We start from the raw sequence: 22,869 nt of genomic DNA, 5'->3' as shown, positions 1-22,869 counted from the left end.
AAAAAATTGTTTTACTTTGCTAAATCAGATGTAGTTTGACAGCCTGAGAAAATATGTGCCAGATGGGCAATGGCTACAGATGCCTCCTCCAATCAAGAACACAGCCCCAAAGAAGAGAGACTATATGTTCTTGAACAGCCTGGGAACTTGGACTCTCATTTTTTATCCCTCTCCTGCCTTTGCCTTAATCTGTGACTACATTTACCTATTTCCTCATGCAGAATTCTCTTTTAAATGACTATATTCAGAAAGCTGATCCTGAGTTTTCTTTTCTTTCTTTCCTCCTTAACATAGTATAGGGTAGTAAATTTTGTTTTGTAGCTTTGTCGTCTCCCTTAATAATTTTATATAACTGAAATCAAGGGTACACTTGAAAGAGAAATGAAGCTTAAAGAGCAAATACAGCCTCAGGTATGTTCAAGAAGAAAACAGCCCAGCTGAGACTATGGGCTAATGCAGTATTTTGGTTGTTTTGAGCCCTAGCTATCACAGCTTTGTTTTGTCAGTGCTAAGGTTGGAACCCAGGGCCTCATGCATACCAATGAGCCACATCCCCAGCCTAGAGACTTCCTTTCATCCAGCAGTCACCTACTTGGATCACTGTTACCAATCTGGTGTCCATAGCAGGAGAGGCCCAAATTCAGCCCTTCAGCTGGATGTGTCTGCATTTGACTCGCTTATATCAGAGGATTACAAAACAAGTGAATTCAGAAACTTTAAGGAAGAATGAGATAGGTTAAAAAAAACAACGATATTAACTGTTGGGATAGTTTCCAAATTCCCAGATAATAATATAAACCATTATATCATTCTTTGGTTTATGTACTATCCTTATTATAGAGACCTTGACTGTCCAAGAAGATAGCTACTAACTACCTGAGGATATTTAAGTTAAATACAATTTCAAATTCAACTTTTTGGTCACATTACCTATATTTCAAGTGCTCACTCAATAACCACATGTGGCCAGTGGCTACTACATTGAGCAACACACACGGGGAAGGTTTACATCATCTCAGTCTGTTAGGCAAAGCTGACAGCCATTAGGTTGGCTAGGGGAAGCAATAGCAGTTTGCTCTAATATTTAGTAACCACAAGATTTGTCCACATGCCCTCTCTGTCACTCATTCCTTTGTGTTCCCACTTTGTTCACTACCTCTATTATAACAGCCATATTTTGTAGCATGGGTTTTTGCTACGTTCTGTGTCTCTAGAATATTTCACAAATAGGTAAAATCGTTTTTTCTTTTCTTGTTCTCTCTTCTCCCCTCCTTGCGGAGCTAGGTATGGAACCCAGGTCCACGAGTGACAGGCTAGACAACTGCTCCACCACTGAGCCACACTCCCAACCCAGTTCTTCCTGTTTTTGAGATGGGCCTCTCTGCATTGTTCAGGATGGCCTCAAACCTGCAATCCTCCTTGGTTCAGCATACTGTGTAAATAGGATTACAGAAACACTACCACAAGTATCTTCTTCATGTTTAATCATTTTATTGCTGATTATCCACTTGCTATTTTCAATCAAAACTTTGCTTTAATATGTTATTTGCTATCTAGGAAAATGCTCTATTTTACTCTTAGTCCAAGTGCATCTTGAGGTAAAACATGTGGTTCAGCTAAAGAACTGCATTCCTCTGGTCACAGTGAATGATTCGGGAATGGAAAACTATCCAAATTTGGCCAATGGAGTGATCCTGGAACTGGTAAAGTAAAAGCAACTGAGAAAAGCTATTCCTGTTTTCCTGCTCAATTTTAATTTGGGCAAATGAAGACATAGTGCTCCTAGCAGTCATCTTGCCATCACATGAAGCCTGGTAATCAAATCAAAGTGAAAGCCAGTATAGCTAGGAGTTGTAGAAATGCCAGGTTCTGTTGACAGCATTTCAAGGTAGGTATATGGCCCTTACCTTGTTTTGCTGAAGCCAATTTGAGTTGTGTTTATGGTCACTTACAACGAAAAAGCTCAGGAGTATATAATGGTAGGGCGTCAATAAATTACTCACTGAATGAATTAAATATTGTAGTTAATGTACAGTTGTGAGTTGAGGTTTGGTTTTGTTGCAGTACTAGGGGTTGAATCCAGGACCGTTTTTTTTTCTTTTGGTGACAGAGTCTCAATTAAGTTGCCAAATTGCCCAGGCTGACCTCAAACTCAAGATTTTCCTGCCTCAGCCTCCCACAGTGCTGGGATTACAGGCATGTGCTATCACACCTGCTCTTAAGCAGGTTTTGGTACAAGTGTTAAGCAAATATTTTTTTCTCTGTGCAATTAAAATATTCATTTAAAAAAGCATTGAGATTATCTCTTTGTTTGAAAATGTTCACCTAAAGAATCACTTATTCCACGTGCTTTTGTCCTTGACAGTTTTTACAATCTTTTCTTAGGTAACTTTGTTTATATTTTTCTCGGAAATTCCAGATTTTCAAATTTCTTTACACAAATTTTTTATAATTCTTTTAATTTCTTCTATATTAGCGATAATTTTCCCTTCTTGGGTTTTTTTTTGTTTTTTGTTTTTTGGTTTTTGGTGTGTGTATGTGGCACTACGGTTTGCACCCAGGGTCTCTTCACTGAGCTACATACTCAAGCCCTTTTTATTTTTATTTTTAAAATTTTGACACATGGTCTCACTAAGTTCCCCAAGCTGGGTTTGAACTTGCAGTCCTCTGGTCTCAGCCTCCCAGAGTACTGAGATTATAGGAGTGCCCCACCATGCTTTGGTTTCCCTGTTATTAATTTTCATTCAGTATTTCAAATTGGTTTTAGGCTGTCTGGACAGGAGTTTACCTACCAATAAAATCTGTACCAAGTCAGATTTGCAAGGTCACTTAGTGAACACTCTCTTAGGAATGACGCAAACATGAAAAGCACTTTAAAAGTTTTTTTTCTTTTTCTTATCTTTTTTTTTTTTGGTACCAGGGATCAAACTCAGGTCCTTGCACTTGTGCAACAGGTGGCGAAACCACTGAGCTAAATCCCTGGCCCTAAAGTTTTTTTTTCTTAAAGTCTGTTTTTGGAAACAACTAAACAGAGGGATAAAAAGGCACTTCTGTGGGGAGTTGAGGACCTTTAAGCCAATGACTACGGGCCTTATTTGGTGTGCTCATTTCCCACTGTAATGTACAGATAAACAATAGATTCCCTGTAGATATTTTTCCGAAGTGCAGTTGACACTGAATGATTTGGGCTAAGCAGATAAGGATTTGAAAATTAGAATTTTAGTATAGTCTGAATCATGGCAATAGCATGAAGACATTACTGAGTAATCTCTTGGAAAAATACAAAATCAGAATGATTGATGATATCTATCAAACCACAAATCCTTCATTTCACATTTGCTACCTTATGGGGTTCCAAAAATTCTTCCAAAGTAGGCACAAAGGGCAGCACTTTGGTTTTGCTACATTAAATATTCTCCTGTAGTGAGTGGTATGGGACATCAGTATATAAATAATTGCCACATGAAATGGAAAAATAAAAAGGGGGAGTGAAAAAGTGAAAGTCGTCCCAGTAGCAGCCCACCCCCTCACAGCTGTACATTACTCATCAGTCGTTAATGCCATTGTACTGAGCAGGAGCTGAGTCAGCCGTCACCCTGGCTGCAGTGAAGCAGAATTTAATCTCTCTCATCTTTTCATTACATGCGTCAGCTCCAGAGGAAAGACCAATCCTTTGTAGCAGGGATTCTTTCCAACTTGACTCTGGAACAGTTTGGTTCCAGGTGAATAAATTACTCAGTAAAAACAGAATAATTCCTTCCTTGACAATTTTCTGTCAAAATCTAGAAAGATAAAGGAAGAGGAGGAATGTTTATTTTTATATCTTCCTCACATTCTTTGGAATCTAGCTATTCCAGTTCATTAATAAATGCTGTATTCCTTATGTACTATGTTTATAGGCAAATGCTTTAAACAGAACAAATAACTTCTTTAAATTTCTAGGTAGTGGCTGGGGATGAAGCTCAATGGTAGAGCACCTGCTTAGCATGCGGGTGTACCTGGATTCCATCTCCAGCACCAAGGTGGGGGGTAATTTTTTATAAATCTTTAAGTCCTGTTGAATATGTAAAAACCTAATACATTAATAAATATGCCTTCACCAAGAAACTGAGTCTCTCTCCAGTGTGGTGCTGCCTTTCTGTACACAGCTACTTAAAAGGCTGCGGCAGGAAGATTACAAGTTCAGGGCCAGCCTGGGTAACTTAGTAAGTCTCAAGATAGAAAGGCTAGGACTGTGCCTCAGTGGTAGAACTCTTGCTTAGCAGCTGCAAGGCCCTAGGTTCAATACCCAGTACTTTAAGAAAGAAGAGAAGAGAGGACTAGAAACAGGGCCAGGGTTTTAGCTGAGTGGTGCCGTGCCTGCCTCGCAAGTGCAAGGTCCTGAGTTTGATGCCCGGTACTGAAGAAAAAGAGAAAAGAAAAGAAAGAAACTGAACCTCATAATCATCTTGGAAAAATAAGATGTGCAGTGATCCATACAATTAAATCACATCTTACATATCTGTCATATGCTCTATTTATTGTTAGATATGGTATTTAATATAATTAAGGTTTCTTAAATTTTCTTATTTTTACATCTGACTTTTTACTTGCATTTGTAAAGATAACCTAAAAATTTTAAATAGATTTGCTCAACTGCCCTACACTTACCCATTTATCTCCTTTGCTGTACATTTATAGTTTCCTCTTTACTTTTTCCATTTATCCATATATTATTCATGACAATTTCCTGTTGTTCCAATTACCTTCTATATATAGTACTACTTTTCAAAATTCATTTGCATTTTGTCTTCTTCCCTCTTTTTATTGACTTATTGTTAAAAACTGTATTTTTTCTCTACTACTACTATACAATCAACTACTGTGTAAATACAATTGGATTTAGAATTTACAGATACTTCCTATGGAGCACTATGTACGAGAAGATTTTAGTATTTTACAGCAGATCATGTGGAAGGGTACGCACCCACAGTGCCCTCTGAGCCCTCGGTCTCCTTGGGGATGTAGTGTGCAGAAAGATCACTCTGGAGGACTTCATCTGATGTGGCTCTGGCCAAAGCCACAGCCAAAAAGGAAGGACAGTTACTGAAAGAGAAAAATAAAAGACCATGTTCAATAAGAATTAGGAAGTAATACATTTATCATTATTAATAATTACATTAATTATATTATCTCAAAACAAAATTATCTTTAAACAGTACCTATTGACAGCATAGCAGGTGGTAAGCACTGGATATGTACTGGTGAATGACACAGAGATGGCCCCTGACCGAGGGATAAGTTTTGTAAAGGAAACAAACAGAATATAGTGACAGAATAATAGAGAGGTGGTACCTACTTAGACAGAATGGTCAGGAATGCCATACTTGAAGGACAAAAACTCAGTCACGTGGAAGTGGTAAGTCAGGAGAGAACACCTCAGGCATACAGCCCTTTATGACAGGTTGGTACATGAAGCAACTGAAAGAAGCCCAAAGAAGATAAGCATAAGGCTAAGGGGCACAGCGGCAGGGAATAAGATCAGAGGGACAAGCAAGGCCAGTTACATGGGCCCTATGGACCAGGATTTGGATTTTACTTGAAAGGTAATGAGAATTCACAGACAATTTTGAGTAAAAGTGTGGTAGCCATACATATGAATGAAGACGATTTTGACTGCTGTGTTAAAGGGAATTAGAGATGAGCAAGAATGGAGGAGGATGACCGGTAAAGACATTGTTATAGTCCGGGTGAGAAGAAAAAGTGAACATATTTTGGAGAAAAATAATACAGAACTTGCTATTTATTGGATATAATGATGAGAGAGACAGACGAGCAAGAGGGGTACAGTGGGGCAGGGTGGGGAGGGCAGGGGAGGAGAGGGGAGGGAGAAGGAGACTGAGCCCTGGATTTTGGTCTGAGCAACTAAGTGAACTGGTAGGGCCATCTACAATGATGGGAAAACCAGGAAAAGAACAGCTTAGGAGAGGAAAAGGGGTAAAAGTTAATTTTTTAAATCTTAAGGTGGGGGCCAGGCATGGTGGCGCGCACCTATAATCCCAGCTCTCTGGAGGCTGAGGCAGGAAGAGTGCTGTGAGTTCAATGTCAGCCCGAACTACATAGGGAGACCTTGCCTCAAAAAATAAATAAATAAAATGTTAAATTAGAAATATCTGTGAGATATTTTAGTAAAGGTCTAAAATGGTCAAGTGGACATTCTCGTAGTGTGATGCTCAGAGAATTTGAAAGTCATGAATGTACGGGTGGTATTTAAAGGTACAGGAATAAAAAGGATCTCACAGGAGAAACAGAAAGATAATTGCTCTAGATCAGTGACTTCCACTGTGCCTCCTGGCTTCCTTTTCTTGGAATGGGAAGGTTATCCTATGGCTCACCATTGTATGGTGGGAAAGTGAGTATTTGCCTCTTTAATTCATATGTTTTCAGGTCAAGAACTTTAGTCAAGGAGTTGTAATCAAGAAATCATACCCAGAGACTCTCACCTGCACCTAGGCCTGTCCTCCTTGAGATCTTGAACCTCAAGTTTGGGTCTGATGACATAACGGGATGAGATCTGGGGAACCTTAGAGGAGAGGGTGAGCACGTGGGAAGGATGTAAAGTGTGTGGCCAGAAAATATTGTAGCAGTTTGTTTTTCTAAACAAAGGGCACAGCAATAGTTCCGGCCCCGCATGGGGTATTTTGTTTTGGTTTTGGGTGTTTTTGAGACAGAGCCTTGCTATGTAGTCCAGGCTGGCCTTCAACTCACAGCAATCTTCCTGCTTCAGCCTCCTGAGTACTGAGATGACAGGATTACTTTGACTTTTAAAATGTGACAAGAGTAATGCTCTATAACTTCTAAAATTTGGTCGTAAGAGGCCACATGGCCTTGGGCTTCATCGTCCTTCCTTCCTCTCTCCTTCTAGAAGCTCCCTTTTGGCACTCCACTACCATGTTATGAGGAAGCCCACGTGGAGAAACCACATGAACAGGCTCCTGTGGGAATGAGCTGAGCTTGCCCCTCAGCTAATGACCATCAACTGCTTGGCATGTAAGTGCATACGGGCCTTCAGATGATGTCCCTCCCTAGCCTGCATCTTCCTTCGGCTAAGGCTCTAGTCTTCATGGAACAGAGACAAGCTGACTGCTTTGCCCAGTCTGAATTCCTGATCCAGAGAGACTGTAACATAATAAATGATTGGGGCTGGAATGTAGCTCAGCAGCTCATGTTCCCCAAAAAACATAATAAATGATTATTTTATGCTACTAAGTTTTATGACAATTTGTCACACAGTAACTGAAAACTCAACATTTAAAACCCTGGTATAGCTGGGCATGGTGTCAGCACTTGGGAGGCTAAGACAGGAGGATCACTGCAAGTTCAAGGCCAGCCTAAAACTACATTGTAAGACCTAGTCTCAAAAAACCAAAATCAATCAATCAGTCAATCTTGGTAGACTCTAAAGAACCTATGAAGACTAAAAAGAAAAAACAAGATAAAAGGGTTATATAGGCACACACCTATAATCCCAGCACTCCGGAGGTTGAGGCAGGAGGATCATGAGTTTGAGAACACGTTGGGTTACATACTGAGTTCTTGGCCAGCCTGGACTACATAGTGAGACCATGTTTCAAAAGAAAAAAAAAAGGTAAGATAAATAAAAGAACAAAGAGTAGGCTATTTGGAGGGAATTGTCAATGATGCTAATCTGGCAGGGAGGTCAAATAAGGTAAGTGAAAAAATGAACACTGAATCTAACAGTATGTAAATCAATGCTGAGTGCCAAGACAATTCAGTGGGGGAAAGAACCATCTTTTTTCTCTCTCTTTCTTTCTTTTTTTTTTTTTGAACCATCTTTTCAACAAGTAATGCTGGGACAATTGGATCTACATATGTAAAAGAATCTAGCTGTACCCTTCCCTTACACTATATAAAAAAGTTAACTCAAAATGTGTCATCTGAGGGCTGGGGGCGGTGGTAGAACATTTAGCTAGCATGCACAAGGCCTTGAGTGTGGTTCCCGGCATGGAAGGTGGGGAGAACAAGTGATAACGACTTGTGACTGCGTGGAGAAACTGGAATTCTCCATACACTGCTAAGTAGAAATGTAAAATGGCGTGCTGTTTCGGCAGTTCCTTAAAATTTTAAACATAAAGTTACCATCAGGCCCAGCAGTTCCATTCATAGATATGTGTCCATGAGGAATAAAATATATCCATACAAAGACTTATACACGAATTCCAGGGAGGTAGCTCAGTGACCGAGTGCATGCCTGTCATGAGCAAGGCCCTGGGTTCAATCCCCAGCACTGAAGAGAAATAAACAATTTGTACGTGAATGTGCATGGAAGTGTTACTCATAATAGCTGAAAAGTAGAAACAACCAAGTGTCTATCAACTGATGTTGGATAAATGCAGTATATTTACAGGGGAATATTATTCAACCATACAAAAAATATAGCACTATATATATGTTATAACATGGATGACCCTTGAAAACATTATGGTAAGTAACAGAAGCCAAGACCATATGTTGCAGGATTCCATTCATATGAATGGTCCAGAATAGGCAAATCTATAGAGAGTACAGGTAGCTCAGGAGTGGCAGGCAAGTGTGTGTCTTTGGAGAGAGGAAATTTTTCTAAGACAAATTATGATGATGGTTGAACAACTGACTACATTAAAGCCATTGAAGTGTACATTTTAAATGGGTTAGTCAGGAATCACTGAATAGAATTTAAATGCTTTGTCAAGAATCACTGAATAGGAGAGGTTAAATAGACCAGAATGAGTTGGTTAGTGGAAGGTAAGGTGGTTTTCACAGAGGGAAAACAGATGTGGGATAGTAACTGACAGAGACATGGGGACAGGGAAAGTTTGTTGCTCTTGTTCTAGAACAGTCAAGAGTCTGACTGTATATAAAATAAAATGATCAACAGAGAAAGATTGATAAATAATGCCAGAGAGATAGGATGCCAAAGGAGCAAAGTTCTTGAGAAGGCAAGAAAGAATGAAATCCAGTCTACATGTCTCACTTTCCTGCTGCTGGGACAAATACCCAGCACTCACAGCTCAAAGGAGAGGTTTATTTTGGCTCACAGTCTCAGTTCATTTTTCAGCCGGATCCAAGGCAGAAACAGGATGGCAGGGGTAAAAGTACTCAACTCATGGCAGCCAGGAAGCAGAGGGAAAGGAGCAGCTGGGGACAAGAATACACCTTTCCACCTCAGCCCAGGGACCCACATCCAACCAGGCCCTACCTCCTACCAGTGCACTTAGTTGCGAACTCACCAATGGGTGAATCCACTGATGACTACAGCACCCCACAATCCAGTCACCTTCCACACTCGTGGGGCTTTGGGAGGGCATTTTAGATAGAAATCAATACTAGGTCAGGAAATACTGGCCTTTAACAGGATAAGACACATGTTCTTAGTTGGAAAATGAAGGAAAAAAAAAACCAAAAAAAACAACTGGTACAGATACAGTTAAGTTTCTAGATTAGTTAGCAGGTAAAGAAGGGAATTCCCACTTAATGGTTTGATTCAGCAAATATTAAGGCTTGCTTTGTGCGAGCCACTGTTCTAAAACTCAGGGTATTTAGGAACAAAAAAGACAAAAACCACTGTGCTTTTAGAGCTTGCATTCTGGACAACAGCTTCTCAGTGAAGTATGAGACTAGATTATCTCGTGAAGCTTTTTCATGCATCAGAATCACCTGCAGAGCTTGTTAAAACAGTTTCTCATTCAGCAGGCCTGAATGGGGCCTAGGAATTTTCATTTCTCACAGATTTCTAGGTGACACTTGTGGTGCTGGTCCGGGGACTACACACCAGCTAGGTGGTGGGGCTTCTAGAAAGCACATGGAGGAGCAGGAGGGATGACAAAGTAGACGTGAAATAGTCATAACCGAGCAGGCCTGTCAGTAAGAGACTGATATCTGCGATATTTTTTTCTTTTTTTTCTTTTTTTGGTACCGGGGATCGAACTTGGGTTCTTGAGCTTGCACAGCAGGAGGCGAAACCACTGAGCTAAATCCCCGGCCCTATCTGCGATAATTTTTAAACTAGTTTTTCTGGTAGCGTGACTTTTCCATCTATGTTCCTATACTAGGACATGTGTACATAGGAAGAATCACCTCATGCATTAAGATTTGGGTTTTTAAAGGCTGTGTTACAAAATAAAGACAAGACTTAGGAATCGAGTATCTTTTAAGGATGTGACTACATAATGTTGGCCCATGCATTCTACACTGGCTAAGAAAGACAGACTTAAGTTGTAAATCAATGTGGTCTAAATATAATTAAAGCATAGTAGGCGGGAGTACTTGGGCAGAAAATATAAGACAGAACGTTGTAGTCTGGGAGCAGGATGCTTGTGTACAAAATTGTGGAGCTGGTGTAATTTTTCATAAGAAGATCTAGGTGAGACCAACAAGGTAAGTGGTTTAGAAATATTCCAAGTCCCCAAGGGGGAAATATTAGAAAATTTTCTTTATCATTCATTTTAAATTATAGATTATGATACTTAGTGGATAGTGAATTATGACCAACTTTTAAAAAAATGACATAGAAGAGGGTGCATGAAATAGGGCCAAGTATTGTTCCAGATGTGTGCGTGCGTGCGTGTAAATACACTGTACAGAGATGGGTGTGGTGGTACACATCTGTAATCCCAGCACTTAGGAGGCTGAGGCAGAAGGCTCGCTGTGAGTTCAAGGCCTGCCTGGGCTACATAGTGAGTTCAAGGCCAGCCTGAACTACATAGAGAGTCCCTGTCTCAAAAATCAAAAAAATAAAAATAAAGCACACACAAAAAAGAAATATACTGTATAATGAAGCCTAATTATGGTGAAAAAAGTTTTTGAAAGCTACTGCTCTTTAACAATTATAAAATAAACTGATGTGACCTCTTTAAAATCCATATGATTTACAAACAGTATTATCATTTTTCCTTTCATGCTATCTAGGTTAACTGAATTCTTCTGGATGAGTCAAAATTCTCCTTCACAGACCTAAACTCTTTGTGAGCCTTGCTCTCTTTATTTTTCTGGCATGCTTTTACTCTGATTAGCTGCACAGATTTCAAATATGTCACCTATGTGGACTTTTAGTATATAGGTCAGATACTTAATTGGCTCTTTACATTAATAAATGATCTGACAACCTTTATTGTAATCTTGTTCCCTAGAGTTCCAAAAGAAAATATCTTTTGTGTAATTAAACTATCTGGATATAGGTTCACCAAAGGTAAGAAATGAAAACTTTAGAGAATAAGGCAAGAACCATTAGTCTCATTAATATGTCATTTGCAGTACATTTTTAGTCACAGTTAATGTAATTTTTTACTTTTTGTCAGACAGAATGAAAATATTTTCAGTGAAGTAGGGAGGAGGATTAGCTGACTAATAGCTAGATATAAAACATCAAGCTAGACTCTTCTCCCACATCAGCTATTCCTACATGTCAGAAAGCTATAACACTTAGCATGAATAACCTTTTATGGTTTTGACTCTGAATTGAAAGTGATTATTTCTGAAAAATTAGAATTGCAAATATATTTTAAAGCATAGTCACATCAGAATATTTGATACCCCTCAAATAAAAGCTTATCATTACTGCTTGTCATTTTAGGAGAATTACCAAGAGTGACTAACATGATAATAAGATAGAAAACTGCTTCTAATTTTTCTTAAAATTCTTGAAAGATCTTGATACTGAACATTTTAAAGTCTGGCAAATAAAATAAGCATAGCAAATATCAGATGTGGGCCAAAACATAACGGCAGTTTGAAGAGCTAGGCTTAAAAATGTTACTGTATTGGGAACACTCCTGACATTCAATATGATTAAATTTTTCAAACTTTCACAGTGTGTATCGTTTGGACTGGATGTTTTAAAGTCAAATTAGAGCCAGATGTGGTGGCATACACCTATGTCTCAGCTACTCAGGAAACTGAGTCAGGAAGATCACAAGTTTAAGGTCAGCCTGAACAACAATAAGACCTTGCCTCAAAAAAACTAAAGCAAACAGGGGATGGTGGTGGGTGTCTGTAATCCCAGCACTTGGGCCAGCCTGAACTATGTAGTGAGACCCTACCCCCTCCCCCAAAAAGCAAACAAAGAAACCACCTCAAGTCAAGTTAATCTTGTTAAGGCTCTCAAATATGGTTCAATATGCATCGATATACACAGATAGTAGGTAGATAATACAATATATATGTATGTATAAACATTTTGAAGTGCTTTCTACAAGTAATTCATATCCTGTGAAGAAAAGGAAATGGGTTTTCATAGTCATCAATTTGTTACTTTCTTGTTTCTTTTAGGCAAAGTACGGATTTTGTATATTCATAGATAAAAATAAAATCCATGTCTATTTTGTCTCTAAGTCATACATAAATTATTTATATAAATACCTTTTGAACAATGTTAAAAAATCATTGGGCCAGGGATTTAGCTCAGAGGCGCCACACCTGCCTCACAAGTGCAAGGTCCTGAGTTTGATCCCTGGTACCAAAAAAAAAAAAAATTAGAGGAGTCCATGTAGTTTTACCTTTATGTTTCATCACATTAAGTAAAACAGTCCACTTTATTAAAGCTATTTATATCAATGAGTACATGAATGCATATTTGAATTTCTGGGTGCTGATTTTTTCATTATATACTGTAAAGCAGAAACCCAGCCTCTATTGAAGTCTCAGAAATTGAGCTCAGTACACAGAGCACAGGGTCTTGCTTTAAGCTAACAATAAATGTTCTTCAGACTTGCATCAAACCCCCCCACAAAACTAGGATTCATGAATGTTCTGATTGCTCTTTCTTGCTGTTCCCATTAGCTAGCATCATTTTTATTTGCCAAATATTTATCTAGGTAAGTCAATCTTGCTTCTTCAATTATATTTCCTTTAAAAAAACAAACAAACAGGGTCTCACTTTGTAGTTCAGGCTGGCCTTGTACTCAGTATATAGCCTATGCTGACCTTCAACTCCCAGTGATTCTCCTGCCTCAGCCTCCTCAGTGCAAAGATTACAGGGATGCACCACCACGCCCAACTTTCAATTATATTTCAAAAATAGGAGCTGGGAGTATCATTCAGTGGTAGAGGGTATACTTAATGTTTTCAAAGGTCTTGGGTTGGATCCCAACACCTCACACACCAAATAGCCACAGCTCACAGCATTTTAAATGGAAGACTTTGAATTATAAATATCCAGCTACATCCTAATGACTGTCAATAGTTCAGTACTTGTTGGTGTTTATACAAATTATTTTAGTTTGTTGGAATATCTGGGGCAGTATTTAAGGAAACAGATGTTAAATCATTATGGGAACTATCTGAGTATCAGACTTAGGCTAGAGGTGTAGCTGGGCAGTAGAGCAATGTGCTGGGAATGTGTGAGGGCCAAGGTTCAGTTTCCAGCACACAGACACAGTTAGAATAAAAAATCAAAAGCAGCATAGAAAGGCAAAATTTCATTACTAAGTATTTCTTATGCTCTACGTGAGTATTTCCTTACATTTCACAATGAAGCCAAATCACTGGAGAATTCATAGCATTTCTTTACCAACAATGTTTGCAGGAGTCATTTATTACATGTGGGGCCTGGGTACCTAAAGATATGAAAGACCATTACATTTATACATAGATATCTCAGGCACTCTGAAATCACATTAACTTGTAAACACCATTTCTCCATGTTGCTACAAGATAAGAGAGAGAGACAGAGAGAGTGTGAGTTGAGGGTACAGCTCAGTAGTACTTGCCTAATATACATAAGGCCATAGATTGATCCCAGAACAATTTTTAAAAAGTAAAATAATTACAGGCCACTACTGACTATGGAGCCTGATAGTTCACACCCTAAGAGAGACCTAACATTTCTGCCAACTTCCCATTTAATTGGTATTCAAATAACTTATTGAAGACAGGAGATATAACTTATTGAAGACAGAACTACAAGGAATTATAATTAGGTAGATTCTAATTCTTCCTGGGAAATTTCAGGAAAGATGCTTAAATTCCTCAGGTTTTAGTTTCCTCAACTGAAATATTTAAAAATGTAAATAAAATAACTGTAAAGCCCCTGCCAGGTCTAAAATTCTGCTCCTATAGTTCTGTTACAAATAGGGTTAATTTCAAAGATGGGACAAGAGCAATTTAAAAGTATAAATTTGCTGGGCATGGTGGCACACACTTGTAGTCCCAGCTACTTGGGAGGCTGAGGCAGAAGCATCACTTGAGCCAAGGAGTGTGAGACCACGCTAGACAACATAATGAGACCTTGTCTCAAAAACAAACAAATACACACACACACACACAAAACATTTTAGGTCCAAACAAATGTTTTCATGTAGTGCAGTAGATAAGAAACAAATTCTATATATTCTTTCTGTAAGTAACATAGGAATACTGTTTTATACTCTAGATATAATCTTAAACTTGAGTGTGTATTTTGATAAATACAATCAATCTTTGTAGTGAATCCTTTAGGAAAGAATCTTTCAAATTCCATATAGCTTATTTTTTTAAAGATAGACACCTATACTATAAGCCTTATATAAAATAATCTCGTTATTAACGTGTTATGAAGTTTTACATTTTATGCTAGAGAGTACCATTTCCTATGTCTTATAAATATAAATATTTACAATAAATTTACAAAAGCTTCTTATTCCATCTTCACTCTATAGGCTACATCAGTTCAATCAGTTAATATTTCCCATTAGAGAAAAAGAAAGGCGTTAGATTGCAGTTCACTAGGAAAGCTGGCTCTCTTTCAGCACTGTATATTATCTTGCTATAAAACAGAAACCACAATAGATAAATCAATTATTATAGCATAAAAATATTTAATTTGTATCCATTTCAAATACCACAGGTGGGTAGGTTCTGTCAGATGGACAGGATATTATTTAGAGCTTTTTCTAAGTAGACTTGTAAGTATCTTTCACATGTATAGTAAGACAATATACATTTTAAGACTGCAAAGTGAATTCTTGTTATAAACCAAGCCAGGAAGCATTTTCATCACAATGCCAAACCTACACACACCACTGAAGACATTATTAGATAAATTAGAGGTTTAAAAGTACATCCTTCCTGACACTGGCAATGTGGGCGTCTGCAGGCACCCACAGCTGTGTTTCAGCAGCCTTGGCGTAGCATTGTAAGGTAATAAAAATTCTTGAAGGTGGGAAATTTCCGTCAATTAACTTTGAGAGAAGCCTCGTCTGGTGCAGCCTCATTTCAGCCCACATATTATGGTGCTGCCGTCTACTCAGTTTGCCCTTGCTGGGAGGATAGCACTAAAATGTTAATTTCTACCCTACCCCACCCCCTAGTTAACTGTGAATTCTAGATCTAAAATAATGGATTAAGCTAAAAATAAAGAAGGCAAATCCTCCACCTGACTTAGTATTCTTTTTCCTAGTGGACTAAATGGAATTAAAATCAGGGCTGAATTTTCTCCTCTTTAAACTGTTTTCTTTCTTTGTACAGCAACCTCTAGGAATGCCACCTGGAGGCTGCCGATTGTGATGCCCACACATCGCAGGTTCTTTCCATTGGTTTTTCTAAATCTGAACAATGCCTACCAAATGACTAGGTTCCTACAGTTCTGCATTCGGGGTTCTCACGAAAGAAATCGCATTCCCTACTGCAACTATCCGTATAATTTTAGCAATTACTTTTCCACACACTGACCAGGATGACATTTGAGCAAAGCCAAATAGCATCCTAGGTTTTCTGTGAATAGCCATCTAGATGTTACCAATTTATTAAAGATCAAACTAACACTAGTCTCACAAGATCAGGAGAAGAAGAGAGCTGAGCAGTAACTATCTGCCTTGTTATCCATCCTCCATGACCAGAAGGAACCAAATAGCAACAGTACTGAAACAGCTCTTGTCAACATCACCAGCGTGACCTTCCGGTTGCTAAGTCCTCTGTGCATCCCCAGTTCCACTTCACCCAGCAGCCCTTGCCCACTGGTGGTCCCTCTACCTCGACTGACTTTCTTCTCTTGGTTTATGTCACATCACACTCCCCACGTTACTCACAGGGTCTGTCTGATGCTTCTTCCTCTCATCTCTGAACTTACCATGCCATGTCTTTTCCTTTTTTCCTAGCCTTTATCAGTTTCTAACATACTGTAGGTGTTTCTTACTATGTTTACCGCTCATTTTACGTCTCCTTGGCTCCTCTACTGCTGTTTCTGACTGCTTTAGTGCTTGGTGGCCAGTACCCACAACAGTGCCTAGCACACAAGTGCTCAATAATTATTTGCTGAATGAATAAACTGCTTCTGATTTATGTATGTCTCTCCCCATATACTTAGGATGAATGTTTCTTATGAGCTGAAAAATCAATATGTTTATGAGTATCCCATGAAATATAATGTAAGCCATGAAACTTGGACTAGTATCAATAAACAGCTGATAACTATTACCAAATAGGAATTATGGTCATATTTATACATTTGTTGTCAACTCAAATAATTGCTTTATGCTGCAGCCTCACATTAGTATTTTAGTCCCTCTCACTAACAGATAATGTACTTAAATTTCAAAAGTATGTGTAACTTTTTTTTTCCCTTAAATTCTCTTATTGGTACATTTTAGGTAGACAATACACTTACATTTATCATTGGGTGCTTCTACCTTTACATGATGTATCTTGGTTCTTATTTTTTCCCCATTCCCTGCCCTCCCTTCACCACCCCCCTCCCTATTTACAAAGACTTTATTTCCATTTTTTCCATTTCTCATCATTTTTCCTTTCTCTTCTTTCCTTTCTCCTACCCCTCCCACTTTCTCTACCTCTTTAGACCTTTGCTTCCTATTTTGCCTTATCAATTATTCATTTTAATCATTGGTACATTTTAGGTATACAATATAATGACATTCATCATTGGAAATTTGCACCTTAACATAATCTCTCTTGGTTCTTATTTTTCCCCCTTCCCCTGCCCTCCCTTCAACCCCTCCATCCCTCCCTATTTACAAAGACTTTGTTTACATTTTTCCATTTTCTGATATTAATTCCATTCCCTTCTTTCCTTTCCTCTCCCCCTCCCACTTCCCCTTCCTCTTTGCCCCTTTTCTTCCCACTTCACACTATCCATTATACCTTTTAGTCCTTATTTACAGTTTCAGTTTCTCACACTAGAGAAACTATTCAGTATTTACATGTGTGTCCTATTTATTTCACTTAAGAGTATTGCCATTTAGCTATAAATGTCTCTAATTTCTCATTCTTTATGGCTGAGTAGTACTCCATCTTATTAAAAAACCACATTTTCTTTATCCAGTCTCCAGGAGATGGGCATTTGGGCTGTTTCCAAGTTTTAGCTATTACAAACTGTGCTGCTATGAACATGGGTACATATATATCACTGTGGTATGATTTTTTTAACTCTTTGGGGAAGATACTCAGCAGGGGAATAGCTGGGTCAAATGGGACTTCCAGTCCTAGTTCTTTGAGGTATCGCTATACTGATTTCCACAGGGGTTGCACCAGTCTGCACTCCCAACCAGGAGTGGAGCAGGGTTCCTCTTTCCCCGCAGCCACACCAGCATTTGTTATTGGTTGATTTCATGATAGCAGCCATTCTTTCTGGAGTGAAGTGGAATCTCAGCATTGTTTTCATTTGCATCTCTTGAATGACCAGTGATGTTGAACATTTTTTCATATGTTTATTTGCTATTTCTACTTCTTTGTCTGAGAAATGTCTGTTCATTTCAGATGCCCATTTTCAGATTGGGTCTTTAAATTTGGGAGGTCTGATCTTTTTAAATTCTTTATAGATTCGAGATAGTAGACCTTTGTCTGAGGAAGAGCAGGTGAAGATTTTTTCCCACATTGTGGGTTGTCTCTTCACACTGCTGGTGGTTTCTCTTGCTGTGGAGTTTTCTAATAAAAAGAGATCCCACTTGTTAATTGTTTGTGCTAGTTCATGGGCAACTGAGGTTTTGTTCATAAAATCTTTTCCTACAATGATGTCTTCAAGGGTTCTACCTAACTTCTGTTCCAACTGGTTCAGAGTTTCTATTTTAATATTTAGATCTTTAATCCATTTCAATTTTAGTTTAGTGCATGGTGAGAGATACAGGTCTAGTTTTAATCTTTGGCAAGTTGAAACCCAATTTTTCCGGCACCATTTATTAAAGAGGCTATCTTTCCTCCAGTGAGGGTGTTTGGCTCCTTTGTCAAAGATGAGGTGGCTGAGTGTGTCTGGAGTTGTTTCTGCATCTTCTAATCTGTTCCACTGGTCCTGAGGTCTGTTTTTTTGTCAGTACCATGCTGTTTTTATCACAGTAGCTTTGTAGTATAGTTTCAAGTTGGGGATTATGACACACCCTGCCATGTCTCTGTTACCTAAAATTGCTTTTGCTATTCTGGGTCTCTTCTTGCTCCAAATGAATTTTTGGATTGTTTTCTCAAGGTCCATGAAGTATGCTGCTGGGATTTCAATTGAGATTGCATTGAATCTATATAGCAGTTTTGGAAATATGGCCATTTTCACTATATTGATCCTTCCTATCCAAGAGCAAGGAAAGTCTTTACATTTTCTGATATTATCTTCAATCTCTCTTTTCAGAGTGCTATAGTTTTCAGAGAAGAGGTCTTTGATTTCTTTCGTTAGGTTAATTCCTAGGTATTTCAGTTTTTTGGATGCTATTGTGAAAGGAATTATTTGCCCTATTTCTCTCCCAGTGAGTCTGTTGTTCGTGTAGAGGAAAGCTATTGATTTTTGTGTTGACCTTGTAACCAGCTACTTGACTGAATTTGGTTATTAAGTCTAGAAGACTTTTGGTGGAGTTCTTGTGGTCTTCTATATAGAGTATCATGTCATCTGTAAATAATGAGAATTTGACTTCTTCATTTCCTATCTTTATTCCTTTTATTTCTTTCTCTTGTCTAATTGCCATGGCTAATATAGTTTCTAAAACTGTATTGAATAAGTGTGGTGATAATGAACATCCTTGTTTTGTTCCTGATTTTAGTGTGAAGGATTTCAGTTTTTGACCATTTAGTGTGATACTGGCTGTTGGTTTTTCATAGATGGCTTTTATCAGATTGAGGTAGAGATCATCTATTTCAATTTTTTGTAGGGTTTTTATCATAAATGTGTGTTGGATTTTGTCAAATGCTTTTTCTGCATCTATGGAGATAATCATATGGCTTTTGTCCTTGACTCTATTGATATAGTGTGTTATATTGATGGATTTGCACATGTCCAACCTGACCTGCATCCCTGGGATGAATCCCACTTGGTCAGGGTGTATGATCTTCTTGATGATCTTCTACATTCTATTTGCCAGGATCTTATTAAGGAGTTTTATATCTATGTTCATTAGTGAGATTGGCCTATAGTTCTCTTTTTCAGTTGGGTCTTTCTCTGCTTTGGGGATCAAGGTGATGCCTGCTTCCAGGAATGAATTTGGGAGTATTGCTTCCCTTTCAATTTCATTGAAGAGTTTAAACAGTAGTGGCAGTAGTTCCTCTCTAAATGTCTTGTAGAATTCAGCAGTGAAGCCATCAGGGCCTGGGCTTTTCTTAGTTGATAAGTTTTTAATTACCTTTTCAATTTCATTGGTTGATATTGGGTTGTTTAGAATTTTTAGGTCTTCTTCATTCAACTTTGGTAATTCATATGTATCTAGGAATCTGTCCGTTTCTTCTGTGTTTTCCATCTTATTGGCGTATAGGTTCTTGAAGTAGGTATTGATGATCCTCTGGATTTCTGCTGGGTCTGTTGTAATTTCACCCTTTTCATTCCTAATTGCATGGATTTGGGCCTTTTCTTTCCTTTTTCTGACAAGGTTGGCTAAGGGTTTGTCAATTTTGTTGGTTCTTTTGAAGAACCAACTCTTGGCGTCATTAATTTTTTGTATCATTCTTTTAGTCTCCATTGCATTGATTTCTCCTCTGATCTTTATAATTTCCTCCCTTGTATGGGCTTTGGGTTTGTCCTGCTCTTCTTTTTCTAGAAGCTTGAGGTTCAGCATCAGGTTGTTTAATTGGGCTCACTTTGTTTTCCTAATATGTGCATTCACTGCTATGAATTTCCCTCGTAAGACCTTTCATTGTGTCCCATAGATTTTGATATGTATTGTCATTGTTATTTAATTGAAGGAACTGTCTGATTTCTTCTTTAATTTCCTCTGTAACACATTCATTATTCAAAAGTGTGTAGTTCAGTTTCCATGAGGTTATGAAATTCTTGTGGTTTCTTTTGTTATGGATCTCCAATTTCATCACACTATGGTCTGATAATATACAGGGGACAATTTCAATTCCTTTGCACTTACTGAAACATGTTCTGTGAGAGAGTATGTGGTCTATTTTGAAGAACAACCCCCGTGCAGCTGAAAAGAATGTGTATTCTGATTTTGTGGGGTGAAACATTCCATAAACATCTGTTAAGTTCATTTGTTCAAGAGTTCGATTGAGTTCTAGTATTTCATTACTTATTTTTTGTCTAGTTGATCTATCTATTTGTGACAGTGGGGTACTGAGGTCCCCCACTACAATTGTATTAGTGCATATATGACTTTTCATGTCCATTAGCATTTGTTTTATATAGTTGGGCGCACTAGTGTTTGGTGCATAGGTATTTATGATTGTCATCTCTTCCTGTTGGATTGTTCCCTTTACAAGGATGTAGTGTCCTTCTTTGTCTCTCTTAAAACAGTGTTGGTTTGAAATCTACTTGATCTGCAAAGAGGATAGCTACTCCTGCTTTTTTTCAGGTTCCTGTCGCATGGAGTATTGTTTTCCACCCTTTAACTTTCAGTCTATGAGTTTCATTTTGAATTGTGTTTCTTGTATGCAGCATATTGTTGGATCTTGCTTCTTGATCCATTCTGCCAGTCTATTTCTTTTGATTGGTGAATTGAGACCATTAACATTGATGGTTATAACTGATACATATTGACTTATCCTTGTCATGACTTTTAATTTCTCGTCGCACCTGATGGGTTCATTCTGCTGTGTTTCCTGGGGTTGTGATCCTCATTGTCTATTCCTAGGATGTTGTCTAAAATTTTTTGGACTGCTGTTTTGGTATTCATGAAGTTCCTAAGGTGCTCTTTGTCATGAAAATACCTTATTTCTCCATCAATTTTGAAAGATAGTTTTTCAGGGTACATCAATCTGGGTTGGAGGCTGTTTTCCTTTAGTGTTTGGAATATGTCACTCCAAGCTCTTCTTGCCTTGAGGGTTTGCATTGAGAAGTCTGCTGTGATTCTGATGGGCTTTCCTTTGTATGTGATTTGTTTCTTTTCTCTATCTGCTTGTAGAACTTTATTCTTTTGTTGGGTTTCTGGAATCTTAACAATTATATGCCTATGTGTAGATTTTTTTTTTTTTGATCAAGGCTATTTGGAGTCTTATATGCCTCACTTATCTGTATCTCAAGTTCTTTTCCCCTGCTTGGGAAGTTTTCTGCCATTACTTCTGTGAACATTTTTTTATGTCATCTGCACTCTCTCCTGTTTGTTGACTCCAGTCAGTCTTATGTTATTCTTCTTTTCATTGTCTAGCAGCTGCTGGATTGATTTCTCCTGGTCCCTTCCAATTCTGAAGCAATTTTTCTTTTCCTGGTCACTAATTGCAATCTTATCTTCTATATCTGAAATTATGTCCTCCATTGGTTCATTCTGCTACATAGACTTTCAATGGAGTTTTTAATCTCCTGAAAATCTGTTTGCATCTGTTTTATGGATTCCATTTGTTTCCTATGTTGAGATTCCATCATGTTCCTCAGCTCCTCTCTAGATTTATTAATCATGTCTATACTATGAGCACAATCTCTGCTGTTGTCTGAGAAATTATTTCAGGTTTCATTTTTTCCAGATCTTTTGTTGCCTCAGGGAGTCCAGGTGGTTCAGTATCAGAGTGTTCCATTTCATTTCCCTTTGGAGTTGCTGTAGGTAATCTGGAAGTTTGGTTTTGAGACTTGTGTATGTGTCTTCTCATTTTGACAGCAGCAGGTGGAGAGGGGTATTGCTGTTGGCGCCCACGTGGCTCACCTCCTCTGAGCTGGGAGCGGTGGAATGACGGCTCAGAAGCCCCTACCTCTGGGCTGGGAGCAGTGGAATGGCAGTCTGGAAGCCCCTTCCTCTGGGGTGGGAGCACTGGAATGGTGGCCTCAAAGCCCCTTCCTCTGGGCTTGGAGTGATGGAACGGTGGCCTGGAAGCCCCTTCTTCTGGGCTGGGAGTGATGGAAAGGTGGCCTGGAAGCCCCTTCCTCTGGGCTGGGAGTGCTGGAATGGCCTGTATAGCTTTTTTTGGAATCAGGGATTGAACTTGGGGCCTTGTGCTTGTGCAGCAGGAGCTAGAACCACTGAGCTAAATCCCTGGGCCTGTATAGCTTAATAGGAGCTCATTTTCACCCAGTATTTTGAAATGATTGACAATTCTTAAGAAAGCAAATGCCTGACTAAATACATAATTATCCTTTAAACCCAACTAGAAATGAAAGTCAAATTGACTTGAGCATGGTGTCACACATTTGGAATGCCATCCCTTGCATGGCTAAGGCAGGAGGATTGTGAGTTTAAGGCCAACCTGGACCAAATAGGGGGAGCCTGTCTCAAGGCAGCTATTGCCTTTTACCTGAAAAATAAATAAAAAATAAATAGCTTGGCTAGATATAGAAATCTTGGAACACACTTTCTGCCCTTGAAGACTTTACATATTTTGCTCCACTGTCTTCTGGCACTGAACTCTTCTGAGAAGAATTCTGAAGTCAATCTGAATCTTTCTCCCATCATTAAGTTGTTCTTTTTCTCTGGAGTCATTTTTCAATTTTTGGAGTCCAATAACATTCCTAGATTGCTCCTGAATATAATTGTTCTATATAAAATTTTCTGGACTCATGAT

The 22,869-nt window shown here is 38.5% G+C and overlaps 1 protein-coding gene across 2 annotated transcripts in view; it reads right to left on the bottom strand.

Moving 5' to 3' along the window:
- The window catches only part of Ppm1e (protein phosphatase, Mg2+/Mn2+ dependent 1E), a 149,065-nt gene that overhangs the window by 18,684 nt on the left and 107,512 nt on the right, over positions 1–22,869 (bottom strand). The window contains exons 1-2 of one of the 2 annotated variants that reach the window (XM_004870350.4): positions 5,339–5,553; positions 4,967–5,085 (exon numbers count right to left, since the gene is read on the bottom strand). In XM_004870350.4, the coding sequence (XP_004870407.1) occupies positions 4,967–5,085; positions 5,339–5,364 (145 nt within the window). In that variant the 5' untranslated portion in view covers positions 5,365–5,553. Of the gene's footprint in view, positions 1–4,966; positions 5,086–5,338; positions 5,554–22,869 lie in introns of those variants that run through there. The other variant, XM_004870349.4, reaches the window with a different exon arrangement.

This window comes from Heterocephalus glaber, unplaced genomic scaffold (assembly GCF_053883595.1).
Source record: "Heterocephalus glaber isolate CG9 unplaced genomic scaffold, H.glaber_assembly_v1.0 deba00001564, whole genome shotgun sequence".
NCBI lineage: Eukaryota > Metazoa > Chordata > Mammalia > Rodentia > Bathyergidae > Heterocephalus > Heterocephalus glaber.
Note: the sequence above shows the minus strand (reverse complement) of the source record. Positions and strands in the feature narration are given on the sequence as shown.